The sequence below is a fragment of the Haliotis asinina genome, chromosome 16, assembly GCF_037392515.1.
Source record: "Haliotis asinina isolate JCU_RB_2024 chromosome 16, JCU_Hal_asi_v2, whole genome shotgun sequence".
Classification (NCBI taxonomy): Eukaryota; Metazoa; Mollusca; class Gastropoda; order Lepetellida; family Haliotidae; genus Haliotis; species Haliotis asinina.
In genome coordinates this window covers 18,928,918-18,954,238 of record NC_090295.1, presented here as the reverse complement: position 1 = coordinate 18,954,238, position 25,321 = coordinate 18,928,918, and the positions used below count along the sequence as shown (strand labels likewise).

At 41.5% G+C, this 25,321-nt stretch overlaps 1 protein-coding gene across 3 annotated transcripts in view; it reads left to right on the top strand.

Moving 5' to 3' along the window:
* LOC137268165 (macrophage mannose receptor 1-like) overlaps positions 1–23,442 on the top strand; it is a 54,014-nt gene extending 30,572 nt beyond the window's left edge. For 2 of the 3 annotated variants that reach the window (XM_067802697.1, XM_067802696.1), the window contains exons 2-10: positions 1,523–1,655; positions 3,222–3,361; positions 5,274–5,450; positions 5,890–5,940; positions 9,313–9,591; positions 13,647–13,814; positions 15,401–15,541; positions 20,001–20,102; positions 21,359–23,442. In XM_067802697.1, coding sequence (XP_067658798.1) covers positions 1,523–1,655; positions 3,222–3,361; positions 5,274–5,450; positions 5,890–5,940; positions 9,313–9,591; positions 13,647–13,814; positions 15,401–15,541; positions 20,001–20,101 — 1,190 coding nt within the window. In that variant the 3' untranslated portion in view covers position 20,102; positions 21,359–23,442. Of the gene's footprint in view, positions 1–1,522; positions 1,656–3,221; positions 3,362–5,273; positions 5,451–5,889; positions 5,941–9,312; positions 9,592–13,646; positions 13,815–15,400; positions 15,542–20,000; positions 21,051–21,358 lie in introns of those variants that run through there. The other variant, XM_067802695.1, reaches the window with a different exon arrangement.
* The last annotated feature ends 1,879 nt before the right edge of the window (positions 23,443–25,321 follow it).

Here is a 25,321-nt window from a genome sequence, read left to right as displayed (position 1 = left end):
TTTGTGTTGACCACAGTTTAAACGGTGATAAACAAGCGTCACCCTACAATCTGAAAGAGGACTCTTCTGTTTGAAAGAAGGAAAAGGTATAAAATGACTATATTTATTGATATTAAAAGATAGTAAATGTCTTCATGGGAGGATACATTAGGAAGACGATTTGCCCATGGTATTATACATTAAGTAAAAAGATGTACGCAGAGAAATCTTGGAAATATTTTCAATACAAGATTACTCAGAATATTTTAACAACTAATACTTATTTACACAAGACAGGAATTAGAGAATCAAAAGTGAGAGAAAAATGACTACAAACCATGTAAATGTATTGCCTTTGGAAACAACGATCAAACTAACATGTATCTCTTGGAAATATAAGCTTGAAAAAGCTGCTTACATTTTGACACATTAGGCCATTGATTAATATATTCACTACTAATAGAAGGCGGTTTAATTATAAGACTAGGTGTGCATTTTTTCATCCTAATTAGTGAGCTTTGTTAGCGATTGGAGATGTAGGCAATGAGAGACTAAATCATTATCACAATCAGCATATTTTTCTATGTTTCCATGAACATGGACCAAAACATTTCAGTTTTCAACCTGAACCGTTCTTAACAGTGAAAATTTAATTTGCAGTATGGGACCAGTGTATTATTACTGCAGACCCCAGATAGTTGTAATCACCAAAAAACATCTCTTGTTCTCCAACTTCAACAATACCAATAACCCTTACATGATCCACTTGCTGTTTTCAAGTGTCGCCTTCCCGGTTTAAGCCGGGCGAACCTAATCACGGGCGCAGCGCAGCACAGCACAGTTTTTGAAACCACTTTTCAACCCAGCGCGTTATTTTACGTTGCAACTGCATTTTTGATAATTAGTTTCTGTAAAACCACATCGAAGGGCATCAGAATCTGTAAAATTGATTTTTGCGTAGCATGTGACCTTTAAGTGTGCGATGTAATGTGTCATAAAGAAAGTATTTAGTGCCCAGTGTTCTGTGCCTTATACTGTGCCACGGAATGTCCTATTCTGCGCCATCTTGAGACCACGTAGTGCCTTATACTTTTTCAGCTAGAGAGCATGTAATGTCCCATGTTGTGAGCCTTATGCTGTGCCATCTTGAGAGCATGTAGTGCTCCATGATGTGACAGGCGTGCGCCTTATTCTGTGCCACCTGGAGAACACGTAGTGCCCTATACTGTGCACAACACTATGTCATCTAGACTACATGTAATGTATGTGCTATCTGGGAGTATGTGATGCCCCACGTTGTGTGTTTTATATTGTGCCATACGGAAAACACGTAGTGCCCCATGTTCTTGTCCCAAATGCTGCGCTATCTAGAGAGTAAGTAGAGACCTGTGCTGTGTGTTATATTTTGTGCCATCTGGCGACGATGTAGTGTGCCGAATATTGTAAGAGTGTGTCATGTGTTGGATTTTACACTCTAACGTATTGTCATCGCACTGATATATCGCAATCCAAAAAGGTTCACTCACTGTTTGCCTCTTCAAAGGTTGCTCTTCCCAGGCGAGTGACTGTCCAGCGCCAGCAAAACCCAGTTCCCTGATGAAGATGTACAACAAGAGGTGTCTTGAGTTCGTCCTCGGCAGGCCGGATACACGAATAGCTTCAGAGCAAGACTGCGAGTAGATATCTCTTGGTTGGGCCAGTCTTTAGTGTATACTAAAACACCTAAACTAAAAGGAAAGGTGCAATGGCAGTTATGGGCTATTGTTAATAGGTTGATACTTTCAAAGTACGTAACGCTACAAATAACATAAACAATGCTATTGTAATCCACAAATACGAGTAACATATCTTTCAATGTCCACTGAAAGGAACACTCCCTCACATTCATATTAGACACTCATTTGAAGTAAAGAGGACACAATGCTCGGGGGCAGATAGCTTTAGGTGAACGACATGCGGCATATCACAGAGAATAACGACATCGTGTTCAAAATGGTGATGTGTTTACTGGTGCTGTTGCATATTTATTTGTCTGAAACAGCAGACAATGAATCGTTGGACAAAGATTTCATGTGACAACAATTATTTTGTTTAATAATGTTATCTACGTCAAGGTCGAAAGAGTAATGCCGATATCATGAAAGTAGTAAGACGTTTATGTGTATGGGGATATTTTCAGTGGCTGCTGCGTTGTAATTTATAATTATTCCAGTTGTTTATAGAACGCACTGTCGCTGGCAATCAATTCAGTTCATTCATTTCTAAAAGAAGGTCTACTCGCTGTGGAAGATGAGAAAACTTCCTTTGAAGACTTCTGTTTGTTTGTATATTGTTTGACGTAGACACTCAGCTATATCACGGTGGACTGGAAACATCTAGTCTGGACTAGACAATTCAGTGGTCACGACCCTTATGGAATAAGATGGCACGTGTCAACTAAGTCAGAGAACCCGGGTTTCTGAAAAGCAATATTATCCCGGTAAATTCATGTTAGGTCAGCACCACGTTAACGTATGCAGTCAACTACAAAAGACATACTTGATCGGAGACATTAAAACTGACCCCAATGAGCTGTAAAACAGGTCTATTTCCCCGGCGTTTTTCGTTTTCGTTAGCCTAACAGTCTCGCTAGGCGCTATTTCCGATACTTAACTGGTTCCCAGCCCCCAGCTTGCGATATGCGAGACGGGACCCAGCATATTTCCGGTATCAGATTTCCGGTAACAAGCGTATATCCAAGAACCAGTTCTGACTCCAAATTGCGCGACCGACAAATGTGATGTTGACTAAACCGGACCACGAGAACGTCACGGTCTCGCGGAAGTCCGTATTGTCAAGTTTGTTCACAGGCAAACCTACTTCCACTTCTTGTAAATGGTGACACGGGAAGAGAACATGCTTACCGTTTCGCGAACACTTGGTGTCATCACTGATTTCCAGGAATCCATTTATATCATACTTCACAGCTATTTTGTCCCTTTACATCAAACAAAATTAGTTTCTGAGGATAGTCAGTATTTATTCGCAATGATGTTCTATATATTAAGACATTTATTATTTGCATGTCAAAGGGAAATGTTTATACGGTGCAAATGGTTTACGACAATAAGACATACGTTTATCTTTAAACTGTGTGGAGCAATTTGACTACCTTCACACCCGAGGAGTTTTGTAATCGTAGTTACGGAAAAGAATGAGGTTTGTCTGCGGACGTGGATGAAAACTGCATTCCCTTCTCATAGGAGAAGAGGAGGTCATCTGGTAGACGTGGACAGTGAGCCCATGCAGCGGTACCTGGAGTCGGTTTTGCGGACCAGATATGTGGGAACAGGAGTATGGATCGGCTTAACCGCGTCCAACAACCAGTGGACGTGGACAAGTGGTAAGGTGGAGTAGGGTTGATCTGGGCAAGTACTATGGTGGAACATGGTGGACCTGGATAAGTGGTAAGTTGACACTGGGTGGATCTGGGCAAGTGATAAGGTGGGACAGGGTGGATTTGAGCAAGTGGAAAGGTGGAACAGGGTGGATATGGACAAGTGGTAAGGTGGAACAAGGTGGATATGGACAAGTGGTAAGGTGGAACAGGGTTGATCTCTGCAAGTAGTATGGTGGAACATGGTGGACCTGGACAAGTGGTAAGTTGACACTGGGTGGATCTGGGCAAGTGATAAGGCGGAACAGGGTGGATTTGAGCAAGTGGTAAGGTGGAACAGGGTGGATATGGACAAGTAGTATGGTGGAACATGGTGGACGTGGACAAGTGGTAAGTTGACACTGGGTGGATCTGGGCAAGTGATAAGACGGAACAGGGTGGATTTGAGCCAGTGGTATGGTGGAACAGGGTGGATATGGACAAGTAGTATGGTGGAACATGGTGGACGTGGACAAGTGGTAAGTTGACACTGGGTGGATCTGGGCAAGTGCTAAGGCGGAACAGGGTGGATATGGACAAGTGGTAAGGTGGAACAGGGTTGATCTGGTCAAGTACTATGGTGGAACACGGTGGACCTGGATAAGTGGTAAGTTGACACTGGGTGGATCTGGGCAGGTGATAAGGTGGGACAGGGTGGATTTGAGCAAGTGGAAAGGTGGAACAGGGTGGATATGGACAAGTAGTATGGTGGAACATGGTGGACGTGGACAAGTGGTAAGTTGACACTGGGTGGATCTGGGCAAGTGCTAAGGCGGAACAGGGTGGATTTGAGAAAGTGGTAAGGTGGAACAGGGTGGATCTGTGCAAGTGGTAAGGTGGATCTGGACAGGTGGTAAGGTGGAACAGAGTAGATCAGATCAAGCTGTAGGGTGGCATGGGGTGAATCAGGACATGTGGTTAGGTGGATGAAGGCGGATATGGACTAGTGGTATGGCAGCACGGGGTTGATCATAACGCGTGGTAATGTAGGTCAGGGTGGATTATGTCGGTGGCCCTAGCCAAGTGGTAAAGTAGCGCGTGATGGATCTACGCTAAGAAATGTTAGTCAAAGTTATGGTGAGTGGACAGGGTTTGAACACGACAAGCTGTATGGTTGCAATGGGTGGATCTACATCAGTGGTAGGATAGGCCTGTATGGATTTAGACATACGTGGTACAGTGTGAATCTGGACAATTGGTAAATTTATTTCGTGGGAAATTTTCGCAAGCAGTAGGATGGCAGAAGGCGGATCTGGACAAGTGGTAGGATGTCATAAGGTGACTCTAGATATGTAGTTGGGGCAATGATAGTAACATGTCCATGATGTGTACCATTAAAAAATGTAGGGGATATCGGATTTACGAGACTGACAAAATGATGAAGCCAAGGAGGAAACAGATGATAAAGAGAAATTAAGGGAAAATGTAACAATTTATTCCATTTATTTCGAAATGTTTCCTATGCATGAATATGCATTATTTTTTCTCAAATGCTATGTGGCGAAGGTCTGTAAATAATCGTGTCTAGACCAGACAATCCAGAGACTCAACAACTTGAGATCTAAGTATTTGGGAACCGATGACGTGTCAACCAAGTCTACAAGCATGGAAATCGATATTCTAACCCGGACCTTCACATGTCTTCTTATTTGCATTGGCATTGGCTAGCGATATGTTCGTAAAACGGAATATCCCCTACATTCGTAATGGCATATTTTTGCAAGGACAAGTTAGGGAATATAAAACAAAAGACTGAAAAAGCATACAACAATTCTTTCGTTAGACCGGAACAACTTTAAATCCCACCCGTGCCAGGAGACACAAACAAAACGCAATTGTGCAGAGATTTGACTGCATGTTTCTACCGGGTACCCTGCAGGTGCCACCGGCAACTACACGAACTGGGCCTCGGGATCGACTTTCACCAACGTATTTGGCAGTCACAAAGACTGCGTGTATATGGCGACGGGGACGTGGAAGTGGCACAAGGCCGTGTGTTCTTCATCCGGCTTCCTCGTCCCAGTCTACGTCACACTCAACTACGTATGTGAATTCAGTAAGTTTGTGGTAGTTTGAGTGAGAGAGAGAGGGAGAGAGATAGAGAGAGGGAGAGAGATAGAGAGAGGGAGAGAGAGAGATGGAGGGAGGGAGGGAGAGAGGGTGGGGGTTGGGTGGGGATGTGGTTGGAGAAAGAAGGGATGCAGCCAAAACGACTCCAGGTAATGACGACGACATTGGGTGCATTTATATGCATTTCCTTAATTTTTAGCAATTCTTGGTTTTTTTAGCAGAGATTACAATTTATTCCGTCAAATAATCCATACTAGCTATTGTCAGAATCACTTTACACGTGAATTATGGACACAAACATATTATCAATCCATTGTTACAAATTTGTTTTGTGTCACTACATCATTTTAATCTTATGGTCAAATTCTTGTATATATTCATATATCCCTAGAATTAGGTATTTTAATCTAATTCCAATATTGTAGGGACTCTGTCTTCGACCGAAGTTACAGTTGGACCCCAACACACCACGAAAGGTATGGTATCTAATAGACAAACGTATCAGCGACGTCCATGCCCTTGACGTCGTGTCCTACGTCGTATTCTACGAAACTGCCCCCGTTTTTGTAAATGGAGAGCGAAAAAGTGATCAGCGGATCAAATGGTAATTAAGAGAGACATCGAGAGACATTAAACCATCTGTCTGAACAGATACATACAGACCCACTTCCTGTAATCCTTGTCTGTCTTACCATCCAGGTTTCCGATGTACACAGCCATCTTAGAGTTACTTCAGGCTCCCATGCCTTAACATAGACTTAAGACAGTCTTAGCGTTAAGGTTATTTGAACAACCGCACCCAGCAATAATTCAGTGTAATGTTGACAAATCTAACCCAGAACTTGACGGGTCACGAGTTCCGAAGCAGTAAATGAAGGAGGCCTTGTTTTCCTCTGGTTCAAGATTTCCCACCTAAGTGGGGCATTTTTTTCAATTTGAAAGGAATTATTGTTCCTGTCAATATATATATTATATATATATATATATTCCGAGACACAGTGGCAGTGTAAAAGAACGCTCGAAGTTCAGATGTGGAAATAACCTTTTATGTTTTGATTTGCCACTGTCTATTTGCATAACTATCCTTGACGATATTTCGAACTGACAAGAATAACAAAGAATACGCCAGGAAAAGATATTTCCAAAATTCGAACCGTATTCAGGAGAGAATGTCAAACATTGTATCTCAACATTTGATTCAAGCTTTGTAATAATGCGACTCCCAAGTACTATCTGAAATGTGACCACATATAAACTTACGGGCAAAAGAAACGTCCCCGATCATTTTTTGTATTATAAAATGAGAGAGACACATGCCATTTAATGTTGAAATGTTTTATATAATTTTTGAACATGTTATGTAGACTGTCATTACAGCAACAACTGAAACAGTCTGCTTTAAGTAGACTTTTTATGACGTTTTTCACAGGAGGTTTAAACGTCCGGTTGTCGATCACAACAGCACATGCGCATCAGTACCAGTGTTTCAGGGTGTCAAAATCCTCAGTAGCGAGTGTGTCCACCTCTTGCGGCGATACATGCTGCCACACGACGTCGTGCAGAGTGCACAAGTCGTCTGATGATGTGATTTGAAATGCGACGTCATTCCTCCTGCAGAGCTTGTGACAAAGCATTTCTTGTCAGTGGGGGGGTGTTGACGTTGTTTAATCTGACGGCCGAGATAATCCCAAAGATGCTCTATAGGCGATAAGTCGGGGGATCTTGCTGGCCAAGGCAAAACGTTTACGTTGTTGGTGTTCAGGAAGTTCCAGGTAACAACAGCAGTGTGGGGAGTAGCGTTGTCTTGCTAAAATAACGTGCCTGGATTCTGCTGGAGGAAGGGTAGCACAACGGGTCGTAAAACATCATCAATATATCGACGGGTTGTCATGTTCCCCTCTATAACCATCAACTCAGTCTTTCTGTCACACAAATTCCTCCCCACACCATCACACTACCGTCGCCAAACGGCTCGACATCCTGGACGCAACAACGTGCTGTACGTTCGTTCTGACGTCTGTATACACGAACACGACCATCAGCTTGGTTCATCTGGAAACGGCTCTCGTCACTAAACAGGACTCTGCGCCAGTTCCGCAGCTGCCACTGCCGAACCGTCCTTGCCCAATCCAGTCGACGACGTCGATGTTGCAGCGTTAACGTCATGCCCCGGAATGGTCTGTAGGCCCTGATAAGGAATCGGCGGAGTCGTCTGTATAGAGTCCTTCTACTGATTGCATGGCCAAGGCTGGTTGCTGCTACTGACGTCACAGTCAGGAATCTGTTGCGCAAGTGAAGCACCCGTAAATGGCGGTCTTCCTGAGGGGTGGTGACGGGTGGTCTTCTTGTCCTCGGCCTGTCTGCAGTCCGACCAGTTGTTTGGAAACGTGTCATCAGTCTAGTGATCGTTTTCTGCAGCAACCCATGACTCTGGCTACACGACTGTGCGATGCACCTAGCTGCAACATCCCAATAGCTCGTACTCTCTGTTCTGCGGTAAGTCGAGTCATGTTCTTCGTGTCCAACGTAGAGAAGTGATGAATTCGAACAGTCCAGCATCATTTTTTATACTGTCATTTCATACGGGCATGTTACTGCAGAAGCATGTAAAAGACATGAATAAAAGCGATTTTCACGCTTAAAACATGATCCACGTGAGTTTTCTTTCGGTATGCAGTTTCGGTGAGTTTTCTTTCGGCAAAATAAGCAAAAATATTTCAAGTTTTACTTCGAGGACATTTCTTTTGCCCGTCAGTTTATATGCGATTCGGCGGCCTCCTGATGACCTCTGGGGTCTCATTTGAAGACCATGTGGGACGTTCTGTATTCGTGGTGTCTTGAAGGTACATTCGAACAGTGTTCCAAGTGCAATCGAAATATTCCGATACATTTGAAGAATATCCCACGTGGAGTCCAGCAGCAATCAACATACATTCGAGAAGTATTTGGGACACTCTGACAGGATTTGAAGTGGCTTGCCTTTTCCATTCTCCCTCAAAATGCGTTAAGAAAACTAAGAATGCAATAAAACACATAGAATGCTGTTAGAGTACGTTTCAAGTGCTGTTCAATAATTTTCCACTTCGAATGTACCTCGAACGATTTCAACATGTACTAATAGGTTTAAGAATTCAGTTAAACTTTTTAGAATCTTCAGATATTTTCATTCCAACAGCATGAAGGCTCATTTCGCCGGAAGTGTGAAGGGGCTATAACAACGCGTTACATGCGACAACTTGGATCGGCTGAACGAACTCCTTGTCATCGTATCCAAATTTCAAAGTTCGATTCCCCTCTTGGGCACAAATTGTTAAGCCAGTTTCAGGTGTCACCCAAAGTGATATTGGCGGAATATTGCTGGATTCGGCGTAAAACTAACCTCACTCACCGACAACTTGATTGTCCTTCTATTCTCTATTTCGGTACTTAAAAGGCCACATGCCCATAGTACATTTATATGCACAATATTTACAACTGAGCAGCAGAAAAGCATATGTTATATATTTACAAATTACAAATTTTCACGTTCTGTAATTCAGTGGTGTTTTCACTTGTTAATAGCATAGTCATTTTCATTTCATTTGGTTGGACACAATAGTAGGATGTTAGATATTTCTTTCTAAGCTTTCCTTAGGCGTAGCGTTAGGAAGAAAATGCTATTCGTCTTCTGCAATATTAACGTCACAGAGGCTGTATTGTTTTTGGGAATATTGACATAACGCCGAGTTTCAGCACAGAACACGTGCGATAAGCAGCGAAATCGCGATAAAGCTATTTCGTTAAATTATTTTTTTTTTATTGAAACATCATCATGAACATTATGTTGACGTCTACTTACTACGTTGCAGCCCCAACCTCAAACGCCTGCCCCTACACCATCACCAGACACTCTAGCGACACATTCAGCTTCGGTGCAAATACCTATCAGCTTACGACCCTCCCTGCACAGGGTGTTGACGCGAAGAAATCCTGTGGTACAAAGGGGGGTAACTTGGTGACCATTCCTGACTGGGTTTCGCTGATGTGTCTGCGCGACGGATTGGTGAAGGTGCTCAGGTTTTCAGGACATGACGTGTGGATCGGGCTTTCAGATGCGGAGACAGAGGGGCAATGGAAGTGGGACAATGGTGAGACCTTCTTCTTCTGTCACGAGAGTTGTTGTTCATATATTCATGACATCATATTGTAATTTTTGAAACTGAAGTTGGTGCTGACATGTCCACCAAGTCATCGAGCGTGACCACCCGATCCCTTTAGTCGCCTCTTACGACAAACATGTACGTATATGTGCTGCTGGCAGCAACTTATTTAATTCAATTCTGACAATTTATATAGTTATCAAGATATGTCACCATGGACGAGATTATTTGGCACGTTGCTCAAAAGTCATGTGTTTCCGGTTGTTGATATGAGAAACTGTGGTTATACGTATCTTGACACCAACATCAGTCTGTTATTATTTATTTCGGTTTATTTTTAACGTTATTAACTTTATGAAGCCTGTAGACGAAAACGGTTAGGTCTTTGCAGTATCATGTATTCAAATGTTGGAATACGGTGACGTGTGTCAATCAAGTCAGGAAGCGTTGGCATCACATTACACTCTGTGACCGTTAAGCCGGATAAGGAATTGAAAACAGTCGCTGATTGTATGAAATATTATATTACCTTAAAGGTCACATGCAACCAAACATTTATACATAATTGAAACACAGCTATCACTTATTCATGATATATAAAATAAACAAATAAAAAAATATAAAAGCGTATAACAGCAGGTGCAAATTTTTGTATTTGGGTCTGTCTCCCTGGAAACGAAGCAGTCGTGACACTTAGCTCAGTCAGAGCCGGTGGGTGTGCACTCGCGTGTGACGAAGTCTTTTCATTGGCCACTGGTTCATTTACCAATACGCTTAGCTGGCTCTTTGTTTGTGGCTTATAAGCCCGATAGGTGTTAATGTCAAACCGCATGTGGCCAATGGTTGAAGATGTCATTAACAGACAGGCAGGCAAACATATAGGTGTCAATAAACCAGACATCCAGTTTTCTCTGTGACAGAGTCTGCTTATCACAATCAACATGTTTTTGTTTTGATAATCTACTTGTTTGTGTACACAACCCAGATTAGACTACTGCTTACGACCTCATACTCCGACCAGGCATACTGTTTCAAGCTCCGAGAACCTATTCACTGCACATGCGATATGAGAGCAGCATAGCTGTTGAAACCACTTTAAACCCCAGCGCTGGGGGAAAATTAGTGAATCGTTTGAAATCCGATTTCCCAGGCGTTTTGTCATCACGATTTTTTTCGATATCATAGGTTGAATTGTCATGTTTGATGATTTGTTTCGGTAAGTGCATACCGAAAGGTATTAGAATCTTCACAGTTTTACGTTGCATGTGATTTTGAAGGAAAAAGTACGATACTGTTCAGATAGATGATGTAGAGTAACTTATCCGTTCTAGAAGTTCAGGAACAGCGCGATCTAGACAGCCCTGTCCTTCTTTCATGAAGTAGAACGCGCAGTTGCATTTGGTTGGTCTTTCGTTTTTAGTACTTATAGATGATATCGAGCTGACATGTAAAGGTCATGTGCTGTTCCAGGATTTGACCATTGTCACGAAGCTACTGTCCAATATTTAGATTGGGAGGAGTCTTGAATCTATTTAAAGAAAAATGCATAAGTTGATTTTGCTCGCGACTATACAGAGGCTGTCCTCTCTTCAGAGATTGTATAGCATTGCTAACACTTTGGACGCGTATCGGGGAAGAACTGTCTATTTGATTGAAAACATAATAGGTTAGATGGCAAACGTTATGTGCTGGGGAGTCCCAGCTTGACACTGAGAGTGTGGGTTCTAATCCGGGTTTAGGACTCCCCAAAAGTATTTAATTTAGAATCTGTTCTGTGCCGAGAAAGGGTCATCTCATATGTATGTGCCATGTTTGTTTTTTCTCTTCAGTAGCTATACAGTCAACTGTTAACGCAGGCAAAGCTGTGAAATACTTTGAAAGAAAAAAAAAACAATAATGAATATACCGAAATGTTGCTCTCGATATTGCATAAAATACTGACAAATACTCTTAGGAATAATGCACGAAATTTCCCCTTTCTTACAGGGAATATCAGACCATATTAGGCACTGGTACTGAAGCAAGCAAGATGGCATGGCACGTTACCGTTGTCTTATATCACTCCGAAAATGAGAAAAGACGACACATGCACACGCACGCATCTGGTGCTAAGTGATATGATTTTAGGGTTAGACAGCTGCCCTATTACTTGCCAGGAGCCTTGTGCTATTAAGTTCCTTCAGGCCTTACGTAACGTGCCCCGAGCCTCCAGGGAGACCCCGCTGTGAGATACATGGTAATTGAGCGACATTTGTGTACCAAACGTTACGTCTCACGATGTTACGGTGTCACGATATAGTCGTGATTTGGTGTTCAAGAAATGTCTTTAGGGCAATATGAAGGTGTCATAAATATTTCATTTAAAAGAGAGAGAATCAGTGGGAGATGATTTACGCAGTACTCAAGCTCGCCTAGGACTGGACCCAGTACAGAGTGCGACTGTACCTAATACAGTTTTCACAGAAATCTTTGTTTTTCCTAATACTGGTAACTGAATTTTAAAATAGTTTGCACATTGTTACATTATGCAGCTAGGTAATCATTATTGGAGGCAACCCTTGTCTGCTGAGAAGTGAATCTAACTGCATCACGAGTTATCTCCCCTGGTGTAGCAGACGGTTTCCGTTGTTGGCATGGTAGATTTGACAGGACGCGGAATTCCCTCACCATTAATGGATTATGCACAAAAAGAGGGACGTTCAAACTGGTGTCGGTTCGAGGAAATCAAGAGTGGGTGCATGTATTTTCCATGGAGTGAAGCCTATGTCTATTTTCACTATTAGTTGACATCTTAAATATCGATATCCCTCCAACAGCCTGAACACTATATGAAGATAATAGGTTTGGATTTTTTTATCATGATTACGACCGAGACAACAACGCTGTTTATCACAAAACAGTGAATCTTAACCCTATTGAGAATGTGTGGGACGAGTGAATGACAGAATAAATAAGAAAAGGAAAATATTGAGGATATAAAGAAAGAAGCGGTCAAATATTGGATTGTACCGTCACATGATTTCTTGCAGACTTTGATCGGTAGTGAACCACGGGACATTCAGTAGTGTATTGCAGGGCAAGGAGGTCTCACAAGGTACTGAAAAGGCACTTCGAGTGTAAGAGTATCAAATTTCAATTTGAAGCAGGGTTTCAAATAATTGCTGGCCCGGTGGCCCAGCGCTGGCTGTTATTGTATCGGGCCAGCAGTTATATATTGCCCTTGGGTTTGTTTTCAGCGTTGACTTTTCCTTGTTTTTTTTCTTTACTAACGTTCGGGCATCCTCCATTATCCATCATGATACGATAACAGTTTTACTTCCTGGTGTTTAAGAGCTTTGCACAGCGGAATGTCTTATACTATAGCCTTTGAAGAATAGGCCTCGTTAACTGATTTTGCACAAACAGTGTGAAACTGTGTACAGTGAAGTCTGTTTTATTTAAGTTTAACTGAAACAAATTGGACCTGCAGACTTCATTCAGGGCCTGTAGATGTTAAAGCCGGCAGAAGGCCCGATTGGCAAATTAAAGTGTTGCAAATCCATTGAAGTAAGACGTGTATACCTGTATTGCCGAAAGCATATTTCCTGGGAATTCTATAACAGGCCTCCATCATTGAATTCATATGACGAATTGAACCGGAAAGTAAGGAATACACAAAGCATTGAATTTGCTGACTGCTTCTCAGGCAATCAGTTACATTACAGCAAGCACTAACAATTATACATCCTTCAAGATCCATGCTAGAATAGGTCTTCAGCCACCCATGCTTGTAGAAAGAGGCGACTGACGGGATTCGGTGGTCAGGCTCGCTGACGTGGGTGACATATAATCGTATCTCAAATGCGTAGATCGATGCCTATGCTGTTGATCAGTGGATTGTCTGGTCAGGACTCAATTATTCATTTCCATGTACAGATGAAATATTAATGACTGAGACGTTGAACAACAAACATTAAAGTTACATAGTCTACTTGCTACAGTTTGATCAAAACAAACATCCCATTATGACTCTAAATTCCGAGTTTTTAATACGATAACTGCAGGAGAGACGTACTCCTACCATCACTGGGGAGGCGGGGAACCAGGGTCGCTGCTGGGGACAAACGAGGACTGTGTCGTCATGGAGACAACCACCGGCTTCTGGAAAGACTTTAGCTGCACTGGAGGGTTTTTATTTGGCACCACACGTTTCCCCTACCTGTGTCAGTTCAGTAAGTTTTCTGTATAGCTTATTCCACAATTTATCTGGTACAGTTGGCGTCCAAGGAACTGGTATCCCCAACTTCTGTTGGTACGGTAAGGATTAGAGAAACTGCTTCCCCTGCCTCTGTCAGAACAGTTAGAGTTCAAGGAACTGTTTTCCTCACCTTTGTCAGTACAGGAAGCGTACCAGGAACTGTTTCCCACACCTGTGTCAATTCAGTAAGTTTCCTATGTAGCTAAACTCACAACCTAGTCACGTACAGTAGGCGTCCGAGGAAATGTTTCCCCTAACCTCAGTCAGTACAGTAAGCGTCCGAGGAAATGTTTCCCCTAACTGTGTCAGTACAGTAAGCGTCCGGGGAATTGTTTCCCCTAACCGTGTCAGTGCAGTAGCGTCCACGGAGCTGTTTCCCCTACCCTGCCTGTACAGTAAGCTTCCGAGAAGTTGTTTCCCCTACCTCTGTCAGTACAGTAACCTTCCGAGGAGCTGTTTCCCCTACCTCTGTCAGTACAGTAACCTTCCGAGGAGCTGTTTCTCCTACCTCTGTCAGTACAGTAAGCTTCCGAGGAACTGTTTCCCTTACTTCTGCTAATACAGTAAGCTTCTGAGGAGCTGTTTCTTCCACCTCTGCCAATATAATCAGCTTCCGAGGATTTGTTTCTCCTACCTCTGTTAGTACATTAAGCTTCCAAGGAACTATTTCCCCAAACTGTGTCAGTACAGTAAGCGTCCGAGGAAATGTTTCCCCAACCTCTGTCAGTACAGTAAGCCCCCAAGGAGCTGTTTCCCCTACTTCTGTCAGTACAGGAAGCGTCCGAGGAATTGCTTCCCCTACTTCTGTCAGTACAGTAAGTTTCCCATAGAAGTAATTCCACAGCCGTTCGCAATACTGTAAGCGTCAATAAACAGCGTCTCAATCTTCCGTCTGAAGGAACCTCTACTCCTTAATTATTATGTCGGCACAAAGCTTGAATGTGCATTCCTAGGAAATGGAATTCAAATCTTGTGCCAGGTCATTTAGTATCTAATAAACTGGATTTCGTGTGACATACAGTTAGCCATGTTGACTAACGGTGTATGACTTGTTTATTTACGCGTTTTGCGATGTTTAGGTTGCGAGGCTGAAATCTTTCTTTTTAAAGCAATCGAAAATATGTAAAACAATGAATAATTTGATGTTCAGGGTTTTGCCTCTTGTTGATTGTACAGTGATTGCTTTTTAAGAGATGTCCGTCGATCTTTGAAACAGAAATGATCTTTTCCAGAATTTATACTCTGAAACCGTTTTGATGAATCCTAATATCCAAGTAAACAAAAACGGTGGAAAGTGTTTGTGTTTTCAGAATGTTCACATTTAAGCACCGGTATATAGCTGGGGACTGAAATTAACCTTGCTTAAACTGGATGGTATTAATACGTGTGCACCCCGCGTAGTCCAACGGGAACACAGAATGCAAACTCCAGACGACTTCTGTATGGCTCCCATTGAGCAGTATTTACACGAAAAATGGCAACAGAAACTTGCAATTATACAAATATTCGATTGTATGGTATGTATAAAACGGTTAAATATTTCTTTTTCATCTTTTTTAGGTAATCTAACGCCTTCTACGTCTCCCAGCACTGCAACTACTTCCCCAGCAAATCCATCTACTACAACCACAACCACCAAAACTACCACCACAACCACCACCACCACAGCTACCACATCGTCGATTACAGCTGCAACTTCAGGTAAAATACTTGCCTCTCAGAAGCCGTATTGGGCATTCAACAGCCCAGTTTTCCGCGGTCAAAGCTAGTCTTTTTTTGTTACGAAAGGGATCATGTTGTCAGTTGAGTTTACTTCATTGTCCGAGAACAATCGACTCTGATACAACAGCTTACATATACAACAAATTATACGCATGCAATAAAGATCAATATGACAACATACTCATGTACTGTGAACACTATACTATTACATACTGACAGCAAAAGAAACATAAGTTTCGAAACAATGAAAGGAACCTCATGAAAGGAAGCGTGTATGTTTTTGTTTTTAATTAAAATTTACAAAATAAATTTAAAAATACATGTGTAGGTTTCTTTTTCTGTTCAATATAACAATTCACGTGAAGACCACTAAAGATGCAGGTTAGAAATGGACTTCAGCAACTCATGTTTCTCGTAACGGGCGACTAACAGGATCGGGTGGTCAGACTCGCAGACTTGTTGACGCATACTATTCTATCTTAATCGCAGAATATTGAAGAATTGCTGGAATATTGCGGGTACCGCCTAAACTGAACTCACCCACTCACTGAATAAATCCGGAGAGATGTTTCAAAATACATAAACAAAATTAATATTTTATACTTTAGGTGTACATGTCTCACGTAATTAATGCATATTGGACCAAATCTGCGGAATATGTAGTAATCGTTAACAGGGAAGTACTTTCAAAGTGGATATATATTTAAGTGATGATGTTTTAACTGATATGTGCATTATGTTCCACATGAAACACTTCTTTGGAATAGTCGATAATTTTTTTTATAGATAATGATTATTTACTCGGAGGTGTACCAAAAAAATGACCTGGGAAGAGACAAGAATTGATCTTTAGTATCCCATACTTGTCCGTAGGAGGCGACTAACGGGAGCCAGTGGTCAGACTCGCTGTCACATGTCAGCGTATCCCATTTGCGTACATCGATGCTCATGCTGTTGATCACTGGATTGTCCAGACTCGATTTATTTACAGACCGCCGCTATATAGCTGAAATACATGCATTGCCAAGTGCGGCGTAAAACTTCAGTCGCTCAAAAAGGGACTGTATCATCTGCATAAAGTGATAACTTAAACTGTAAAAATATCTCGACGTTATTCTCTGGAATAATGTGATATGTCATGTGTTTCCTCATCTCAACTTTGATGGAATGAGGACATTATCAGTATCTGGGAATGTGGATAATCGATCATTTAGAGGTGTGGTAAAACGTTTTCCAAACAGATTAATTTTTTAGCAGCTCTGCTCGCGTTTGGATCAGCTGTATTTTTAAAATTGGTTTTATAATTCCACGTTTGAGGAATTACAACAGATTGAAAACTTCCGAGTCTAATGCTTCCATTTGGGTTCTTGTTAATTAATTAAAGAACGCTTTGATGTCAGATTGCATAATATTGTTTTCTTTCTTACTATTTTTTATTTGAACTTTGGAAGTTCAAAACATTTTTCACGAGTGGTAAAGGTTTTGACGAAGTATCATTTTAATATTTCCTTTTTAGTGATTTCTGTCCGAAATCGTGGTTCATGGAGATGCCAGTTAATTAAATTGTGTATTCATTGGTCTTTTTTTCGTTTCATTACAATCCATTTCGAAGTCGTTGCGTTCCACAGCGAACAAAGGTTCATCCTTTTGATATTTCATGCCAGCTTCTCGGACTCCGTATGTTGTCCGTGCAAGAACAACAAAAACGTGCATGATTTCATTTGCGAGTCTTGTTTTATTTACGGGTCGCTGTGACCGGTTCGTGTTTCTTATAAGAATCTTTTGATCTGTTCAGTATTTCTCAAAATTTTATCCGTCTGCGATGTTTGAGGTTTGGTGGCGGTATTTAAATTGTCGAAGGGTTGGATTTTGCATGGATTACTCGAAGGAGATGACGCGAACTGTGAAGGTGAGTGGCGATGCACATTGGAGGCAGACGACACAATATATATATATATTATGGGCGCTTCTGGCACTTAGAAAAAGAACGGAACGAGTGCTGTATAAGTTAGTTTGACATGCGGAATTCAGTCTTTTTCAAATGCACTGATCAACGATTCAATTAACATTTTATTTGAAATTAATTTTGATGTTAATTCATGGGTTTTCATTCTGTGTAAGTAGGAGGAGCGGCATTTTGCTATTGCTGGAATACAGCTAAGAGTGACGTTACACCATGCTCCCATACTCACTCTGTCTTAATGGAAGTCATATTTGAAATAACGTAGTAAACGCATGACACAATGATACAACGTTGTTTGTATATTTTCAGAACACATTTGTGATGATCCTATCCTCAAACACTATGATGAAGAGGAAAATGTCACCCCGAAAAAGAATATTTGCGGTGCAGCTTTTGGTGACATCCACTGACAAAGCCAGGAGCTGGATATTGAATGATTACTATCTGGCAACTCACTGGCATCACTTGGTATTAAAGTTTATAAAACATGAGACTCGTGTTTTTTTCACGATAACAGAGTTGTTAAGTTGTTTGCAATACTGTTTTATTACCATAGTCTTGTCAGTGTATTATTAGATTGTGTCTTTGAGAAACCACCATTTTATGCTAACTTGCTAGATTTAAATCTCAAACTGTTAAATTCTGGTGATTTTAGTGTGTTTCAATGTCCGTTTTTTCACAGCGTTAAAGATTGGTGTGCTTTTTGTGTTTATCAATAGGTTTCATTGCCACGATATGAATATAATGTTCCAACGTCAATTTATAAATTATGTTAACTCAATCACTTCCTGGATAAAATATCCACCTTCATCTTTTTTAGAAGGAGATGGGGATGGTTGTTGCACACCACTGACAAAAAAAGTGTTCAACTTTTTGAGAAGGGATTGGGGGTGGTTGTTCCACACTACTGACAAAAAAGTGTTCAATGTTTTGAGAAGGCGTGGGGTTGGTTGTTGCACACTACTGACACAAGCGTGTGTGTGTGGAGGGGGTGCACACTTCATTTTCACCCGAGTTTCAGTGTTCATAAAACATAATCTTTGAATACACACACACATACACACACAAACCGGATCCGCCTATGCCAGCCCACACAGTAATTCACTGGCCCGACATATTAATTTTGACGCGGGTTTCACCAATAAGCTGCTAATATGAGGAACATATTTATCGGGATGTAATTTTGCGTGGCTTGAAAGTGTTATTACGCGTGTATAAGTAAACATGTAAACATGAGATAGTGATACATTTACAACATGGCCCACATCGCCAGATTATGGAATACTGTAAGGGACATTCTCGCGATCTCGCATTCTCGCGATCTCGACCTTTGGAAACAAGCTTAAAAAGCCAAAAGTGCGAGAATGCGAGATCGCGAGAACGCGAGATTTGGCCAAAATCTCGCGTTCTCGCGATCTCGCATTCTCGTGTTTTTGGTACAGAGCATGTTTCTGTCAAAAGTCGATAACACGAGAATGCGACATTTGTATATGCTGTCAAATCTCGCAATCTCGCAAACTCGACTTGTCAAATAAGGCCACAAAAACACGAAATCGCAAGAACACGAGAATGCGACATTTCCTTTTTTCGCGTTCTCGCGATCTCGCGTTTTAGACGTTGGCGTTGCGCATGCGCATTATCCCGAGGTCAAGGCGCATGCGCATGTTAGTAGCGTTGTGGTCATGCTTCATTCACGCTTTTCACTGCCCAAGCAGCATTTAACACATTTATGACAATGCTTGAAAATCCTTGCGCATGCGCAACGCCAACGACTAAAACGCGAGATCGCGAGAACGCGAAAAAAGGAAATGTCGCATTCTCGTGTTCTTGCGATTTGGTGTTTTTGTGGCCTTATTTGACAAGTCGAGTTTGCGAGATTGCGAGATTTGACAGCATGTACAAATGTCGCATTCTCGTGTTATCGACTTTTGACAGAAACATGCTCTGTACCAAAAACACGAGAATGCGAGATCGCGAGAACGCGAGATTTTGGCCAAATCTCGCGATCTCGCATTCTCGCACTTTTGGCTTTTTAAGCTTGTTTCCAAAGGTCGAGATCGCGAGAATGCGAGATCGCGAGAATGTCCCTTACAGTATGCCATACCAGATGGATCTCCGAGAGTGGAGATTTATTGTCCTGTACATTCAAAGAGTGATATAACTACATGCCAACAGCGACCCGTGAAGATCCGGGTTAGAATTGGTCCTTGACCCGTGAACGTCCGGGGTAGAATAGGCCTTCAGCAACTCATGCTTGCCATAAAAGGCGACTATGCTTGTCGTAAGAAGCTCGCTGGCTTGGTAGGCACATCTCATCGGTTCCCAATTGCGCAGATCGATGCCCATGTTGTTGATCACAGGATTGTCTTGTCCAGACTCGATTTATTTATAGACTGAAATATTGCTGAGTGCGGCGTAAAACTCAACTCGTCATGACCTGTTTATTTTAGTAACGCCATTTTCTGTTTCTTTCAGTGAAGCCGTGCCCCATGCTTGAAGCGTGCACTCTGGACTGTGGCCTGTCCGGATTCAAGAAAGATAACTCAGGCTGTCACATCTGTGCCTGTGATGACTAAAGTATGGGATTGATCAGTCATATTTTCATGTAGAGTGGATGTCTGTAAATCCGGAAAGCCTGATTGATTGATTGATTGATTGATTGATTCCGTCTGCGTTTTTAAACGTTACATTTCTGTGTGCGATGTTATTAAGAATTACATCTAGGTTTTACTGCTTTGAACACAAAAAAGGAGGAGATCAACGTATTCAATATTCGAATTTAAATATGTTTGAAGGAATGCGTATCACTTACCGAATAATGTACAGCATCCAGGGTATCGTTACCTTGGAAACCTGGTATTTCTCAGTAAGGCATACTGACAACCAAAGCTGCAATATGGTGTTCAGGTGATAGGGCGTTCAGTTTTGAAAAGCATAGATTATCACAGAATCTTATACAAGCATTCATTCGATGTTTACAGTAGTGATCACTCTAACATACCTTAATTATGTATAAGTGTTTCCCGCGCTCTGTGTGAAACAAGTATTGATATCATAATTGCTATGTCTCTGTAACGAGCGAGTTATGATCACCTTTCCTATGCATAATCAAATCGGTCACATGCAACCAAAAAATCAAACATAATTAAACACACACTTATTCATGATATATAAAATTCATTGCTGATTTTAACAAATCAACACGATAAACAAATATAAAAGCGTATAGTCCCAAATCAAAAGTGCAATATTTTTTTACTTGGGTTTACCTCCGTCGAAACGAAACAGTCGTGATACTAACCGCAGTCAGAGCCGGTGGGTGTACTCTCAAGTGTAACGAAGCCTTTTCATTGGCCGCAGGTCATTAAGCGCTACGCCTAGCCGGCTGTTTGTTTATGGCTTATAAGGTAGGTGCTAATTTCAAATTGCATGAGGTCAGTGATTGAAGTTGTGCATTGGATTTTGACAGGTGTCAATAAACCAGACTTGGAGTTTTCTCTGTGACAGTCTGCTTATCACAATCAACATGTTTTGGGGTATTTTTATGCAACGAGTAGATTATTTGCTTGTTTATCTACACAACCAAGATCAGACTACAGCGCACGACCTTACACTTCGGGCAGGCATACTATTTCAAGCTCCACGAACCTGTTCACTGCCCATGCGTTAAGAGCTCAGCGCAGCATAGCTCTTGAAACCACATACTAGTATTCCCCCACCGCTGGGGTAAAAATTGTGAACCGTTTGAACTACAATTTCGAGGGCTTTTTGCATTGCGTTTTTTTTCAACTTTATAGGTTGAATTGACATTTTTGATGATTTGTTTTTCACAGTCCGAGGAACAATACACCTTTTCAAGACATCAGTAATCCAGTGAAGAGGCATGCAGATTTTATTTAAACACAGTTGAAGTCGATTACGGTTTCAGATGGAATACAGAGGTATCAAATAGGACACCCTAAATTCAAATACTGTCAGTGAATCGTGAGGAGAAACACGAAGCAAATTACCTGTCTATTGGCGTCGTCGGCCATCATCTATGGTAAAAGTACAAGTACATCTCGTGAAAACAAAACAAGCACATTATCTGTCTTTTGACGCCGTTTATAATTTGTGCAAAAGTACATTACCGAATACAGACATTATGTAATTCATCAGCATAGTCATAGATGTACCATACGCCAATCGATATACCGGAGGATTCGCTCTGAACTGTAAAAGGAGATTTCGGGCGACAGTTTCAGAATAGCTGCTGGAATATTCGCTAAAATGGAGGTCAGAAGTAGATGCAAGACAATATTGTCATCTGAGTACATGTTTGTTGGGATTCTGACGGAACCTCTCGGGACAAGTGTCTTTGTGAAGCCCGCGGGGATATGACAGTGCTCAGCGTGATATTAAAGAGTCGTCAAAAGTGACTCATTTGTGATGTTAAGTGCTCCAAACTGGACGGAACTGGTAATGAATACAACAGACATCGCATGTCTGATTTTGTAAGAATAATGTTATGTCATTTCTTAGGTAAAATATAGTATCACCGTTAAGAAAGAGGCATGACAGTATCTTTGAAACTGGAAATTTCCACTCTTATTTATGTTTGTCAGGCTATATTGTTACGCTGTCATTGCTGGAATTTTCGCATGATGGTATTATAAACCTTTAAAGATCTCATTTAGAATTTGTGTCCATCAACCCGTGCAGCTAGAGCAATCAGGTGACCAGAGTCGTTGACTTGGTTGGTTCATGGTGTCCGAATGACGTTGATGGACGCTCATGATCAGTTTGAAATAGTTACTGGACATCTAACCACATGCTAGCTCATTGTACCAGTAATATATTCTTAAAGTATATTGACTGACAAGCTGATTGTATGTTCTGTCTTTAATACACGTTAATATGACAAATGAAAATAGATGTGCCTAATATTAAGGCGCTAATTGTCAGTCTGCAAAATTTGCGTGATATTTATTGTCTCTTGTCATGGAGATCGCTATGTAAAATTGTTAATAGCAATCCCAAAAGAGGTTAGGAACCATTACAATACAAATGTAACAATTTCATCATCTTCGATTACCAAACATCGCACCAATTCTGACCGATGTGCATCTTGAAATTGATATTTTGCAGGAACAGTGAAACAGATTTACAGAACTAGTCATCCTGGACAGTGACTTCAAAATTCATTTACACACTGGACTCTATTGTTTACAGACCGACCCGTGAAGGTCCCGGGGTAGAATAGGCCTTCAGCAACCCATGCTTGCCATAAAAGGTGACTGCTTGTCGTAAGAGGCGACTAACGGGATCGGGTGGTCAGACTAGCTGACTTGGTTGACACATGTCATCGGTTCCCCATTGCGCAGATCGATGCTCATGTTGTTGATCACTGGATTGTCTGGTCCAGACTCGATTATTTACAGACCGTCGCCATATAGCTGGAATATTGCTAAGTGCGACGTAAAACTAAACTCACTCACTCACTCACCCATTTACAGACCGCGGCCATACAGCTCGAATATTGCTTCACAAAGGAGCAAATAAATTCCTGTATGGAATGGAATACAGCTTGACACTCACTGGTCCTGAGCTGGTTAAAATTCCAGATCCCCCTTGATTTTTGCAGTTGGTTTGTGGTTATTGCTTTCACCCAAGTCATGTATGATTGTATCGTTGGGGGTTTCTTTCTCGCACCAAATGGACATGCCATTCGCTGTTTGAACATTTATCAATAGTTATCTGAAACTCTTGCTGTAAAATTAACATTTGATAAGCCATCCGTTAATATTCTTGAAAATAACTGATGCTTCATCGTGAGATGGATTTCGTTGAAATGAGACCTTTATTCATATTTTACACCTATTATGTTTCAGTCATAAAAGCATGTCTTAATGTTATTCCATAAAACCATATCATTGTATTATCTACCGTTTTCGGATCTCTACATGCAAATGTTTTCCATGATACTGTATCTTAACTGCATGAATAATTTGCATAATGCTATTATCTACATCTTCTGTGACGCCAGAGCTCCAGCATCAGTACATTCATCAGCAACAACAGCGATACCATGTGAACGTTATCCGAGACAAACTTCATCTAACCCAGTTAATCCTCCACAATCGTTAATATGCGAGTCGCTGGTGACATTTCAATGACTTCAAAAGTATTTTGTCATTCCGAATGTTAATCCAGGAATGGCACAGCAACTCATCATCTTTGTCTCCGGGGCTGTGAGCTTAATGTCAGCTTCTCAGGTGACATTTGTATTTGTCAGCCCTCCATGAGATGTCAGAGAGAGAATGCTGCAGAACTTGTGACCTTAGCTAAAGGAGTTGCGACCCTCCGTGGCTTTCGTGGTATATGCCGTTCATAAAAGACTCGTGAAGGTACGAACTGAACATTAGCCTTCAGTAACCCATGCTTGCCTTAAGAGGCGACTAACGGGATCGGGTGGTCAGGCTCGCTTACTTGGTTGACACATGTCATCGGTACCCAATTCCGCAGATCGATACTCATGCTGTTGACCACTGGATTGTCTGGTCCACACTCGATTATTTACAGCTGTGATATTGCTGAATGCAGCGTAAAACTAATCTAAACTCACTCACTCACCCCGTTCATACAAGGGCGTATACGGACTTTGTATCATATCAGAACATATTCAAGTAATTTGATTTCCATGAGACTATGAAAACACGCGGATCAATCCCGGCTTAACCATAAATTCGTACAATAGAGGAACCTTTCAACTACTAATCAAACAAGCGTTATGTTGTTCAAAGAATTTACTGAATGTCAGTTGAAGTTTTTAATCTCGAGTGAGAGATTGCGCAGATCGATGCTGTTGATCACTGGATTGTCTGTCTGGTCCAGACTTGAATACGTACAGACCGCCGTCATATACCTGGATTATTGCTGAGAATGGCGTGAAACACTCACTGACTTTTAGTCTCGAAGTTGTCAAAATTAATATGGATGGGTAACAGGACACATTTGATCGGACAAAGGGCGGACTTTAATGATTTCCTTACAGTTGAACTTCATACCAATTTTCCTGGAACATATCATACTGTTTGCGCTCTTGCATTGTCATTTGATCTACATCCGTTGTCGTTTCTGAACAGGATTAAAGTACCAATTCCATTCGTGCAAGTCGTCATTTTAGCCATCATCTCCATCGTCTCGTAATGGTAAAGATGTCCTTCCACTGGAGATGTACCTCGGGATTACATCCCTAAATTGAGTCTGTGTCCAGTTGTAAACAGCCAACAACCTAAAGCTTTGTAAAATCTCTGTAACCTTTTGCCGTTGACTAAGTAGAGACTGCTTATGGTAATATGACGTTTATGGAGCTCACTATTTCCCCTTTAGAGCCCTGGTAATGAGATGGTTACAGATGACAGGTATCCTGCAATTAACCCGTCTTAAGTGATTTTAAAGCAATTTGAGACATGTCACAATCCCTGAGCCATACTGTCTTCCCTTCGCTCAGCACTTACTGTAACATCCCATCGTAGACAGTCTCCTCTGCCATGCAACTGTGATAAGTGACGCTTAAAACTAAACTCGCTCACTTTGTCATAGGTAGTCCAGATTATGGATCTTGGCCTAGATTTTTGAAGCTCTCTTAGTGGTAAGATAGTGTTAACGTATGGCACTTACGACTATCATAGCGCCAAAAGAGCTTCGAAAATCCAGGCTCTGGTTCTCAAGCTCAGATCACAATCTCTCATCTCACTTAGGGTCGTTTCGATGGATGTGTTGTTTGGTGTGTTGTTTAACTCTGAAATCAACGA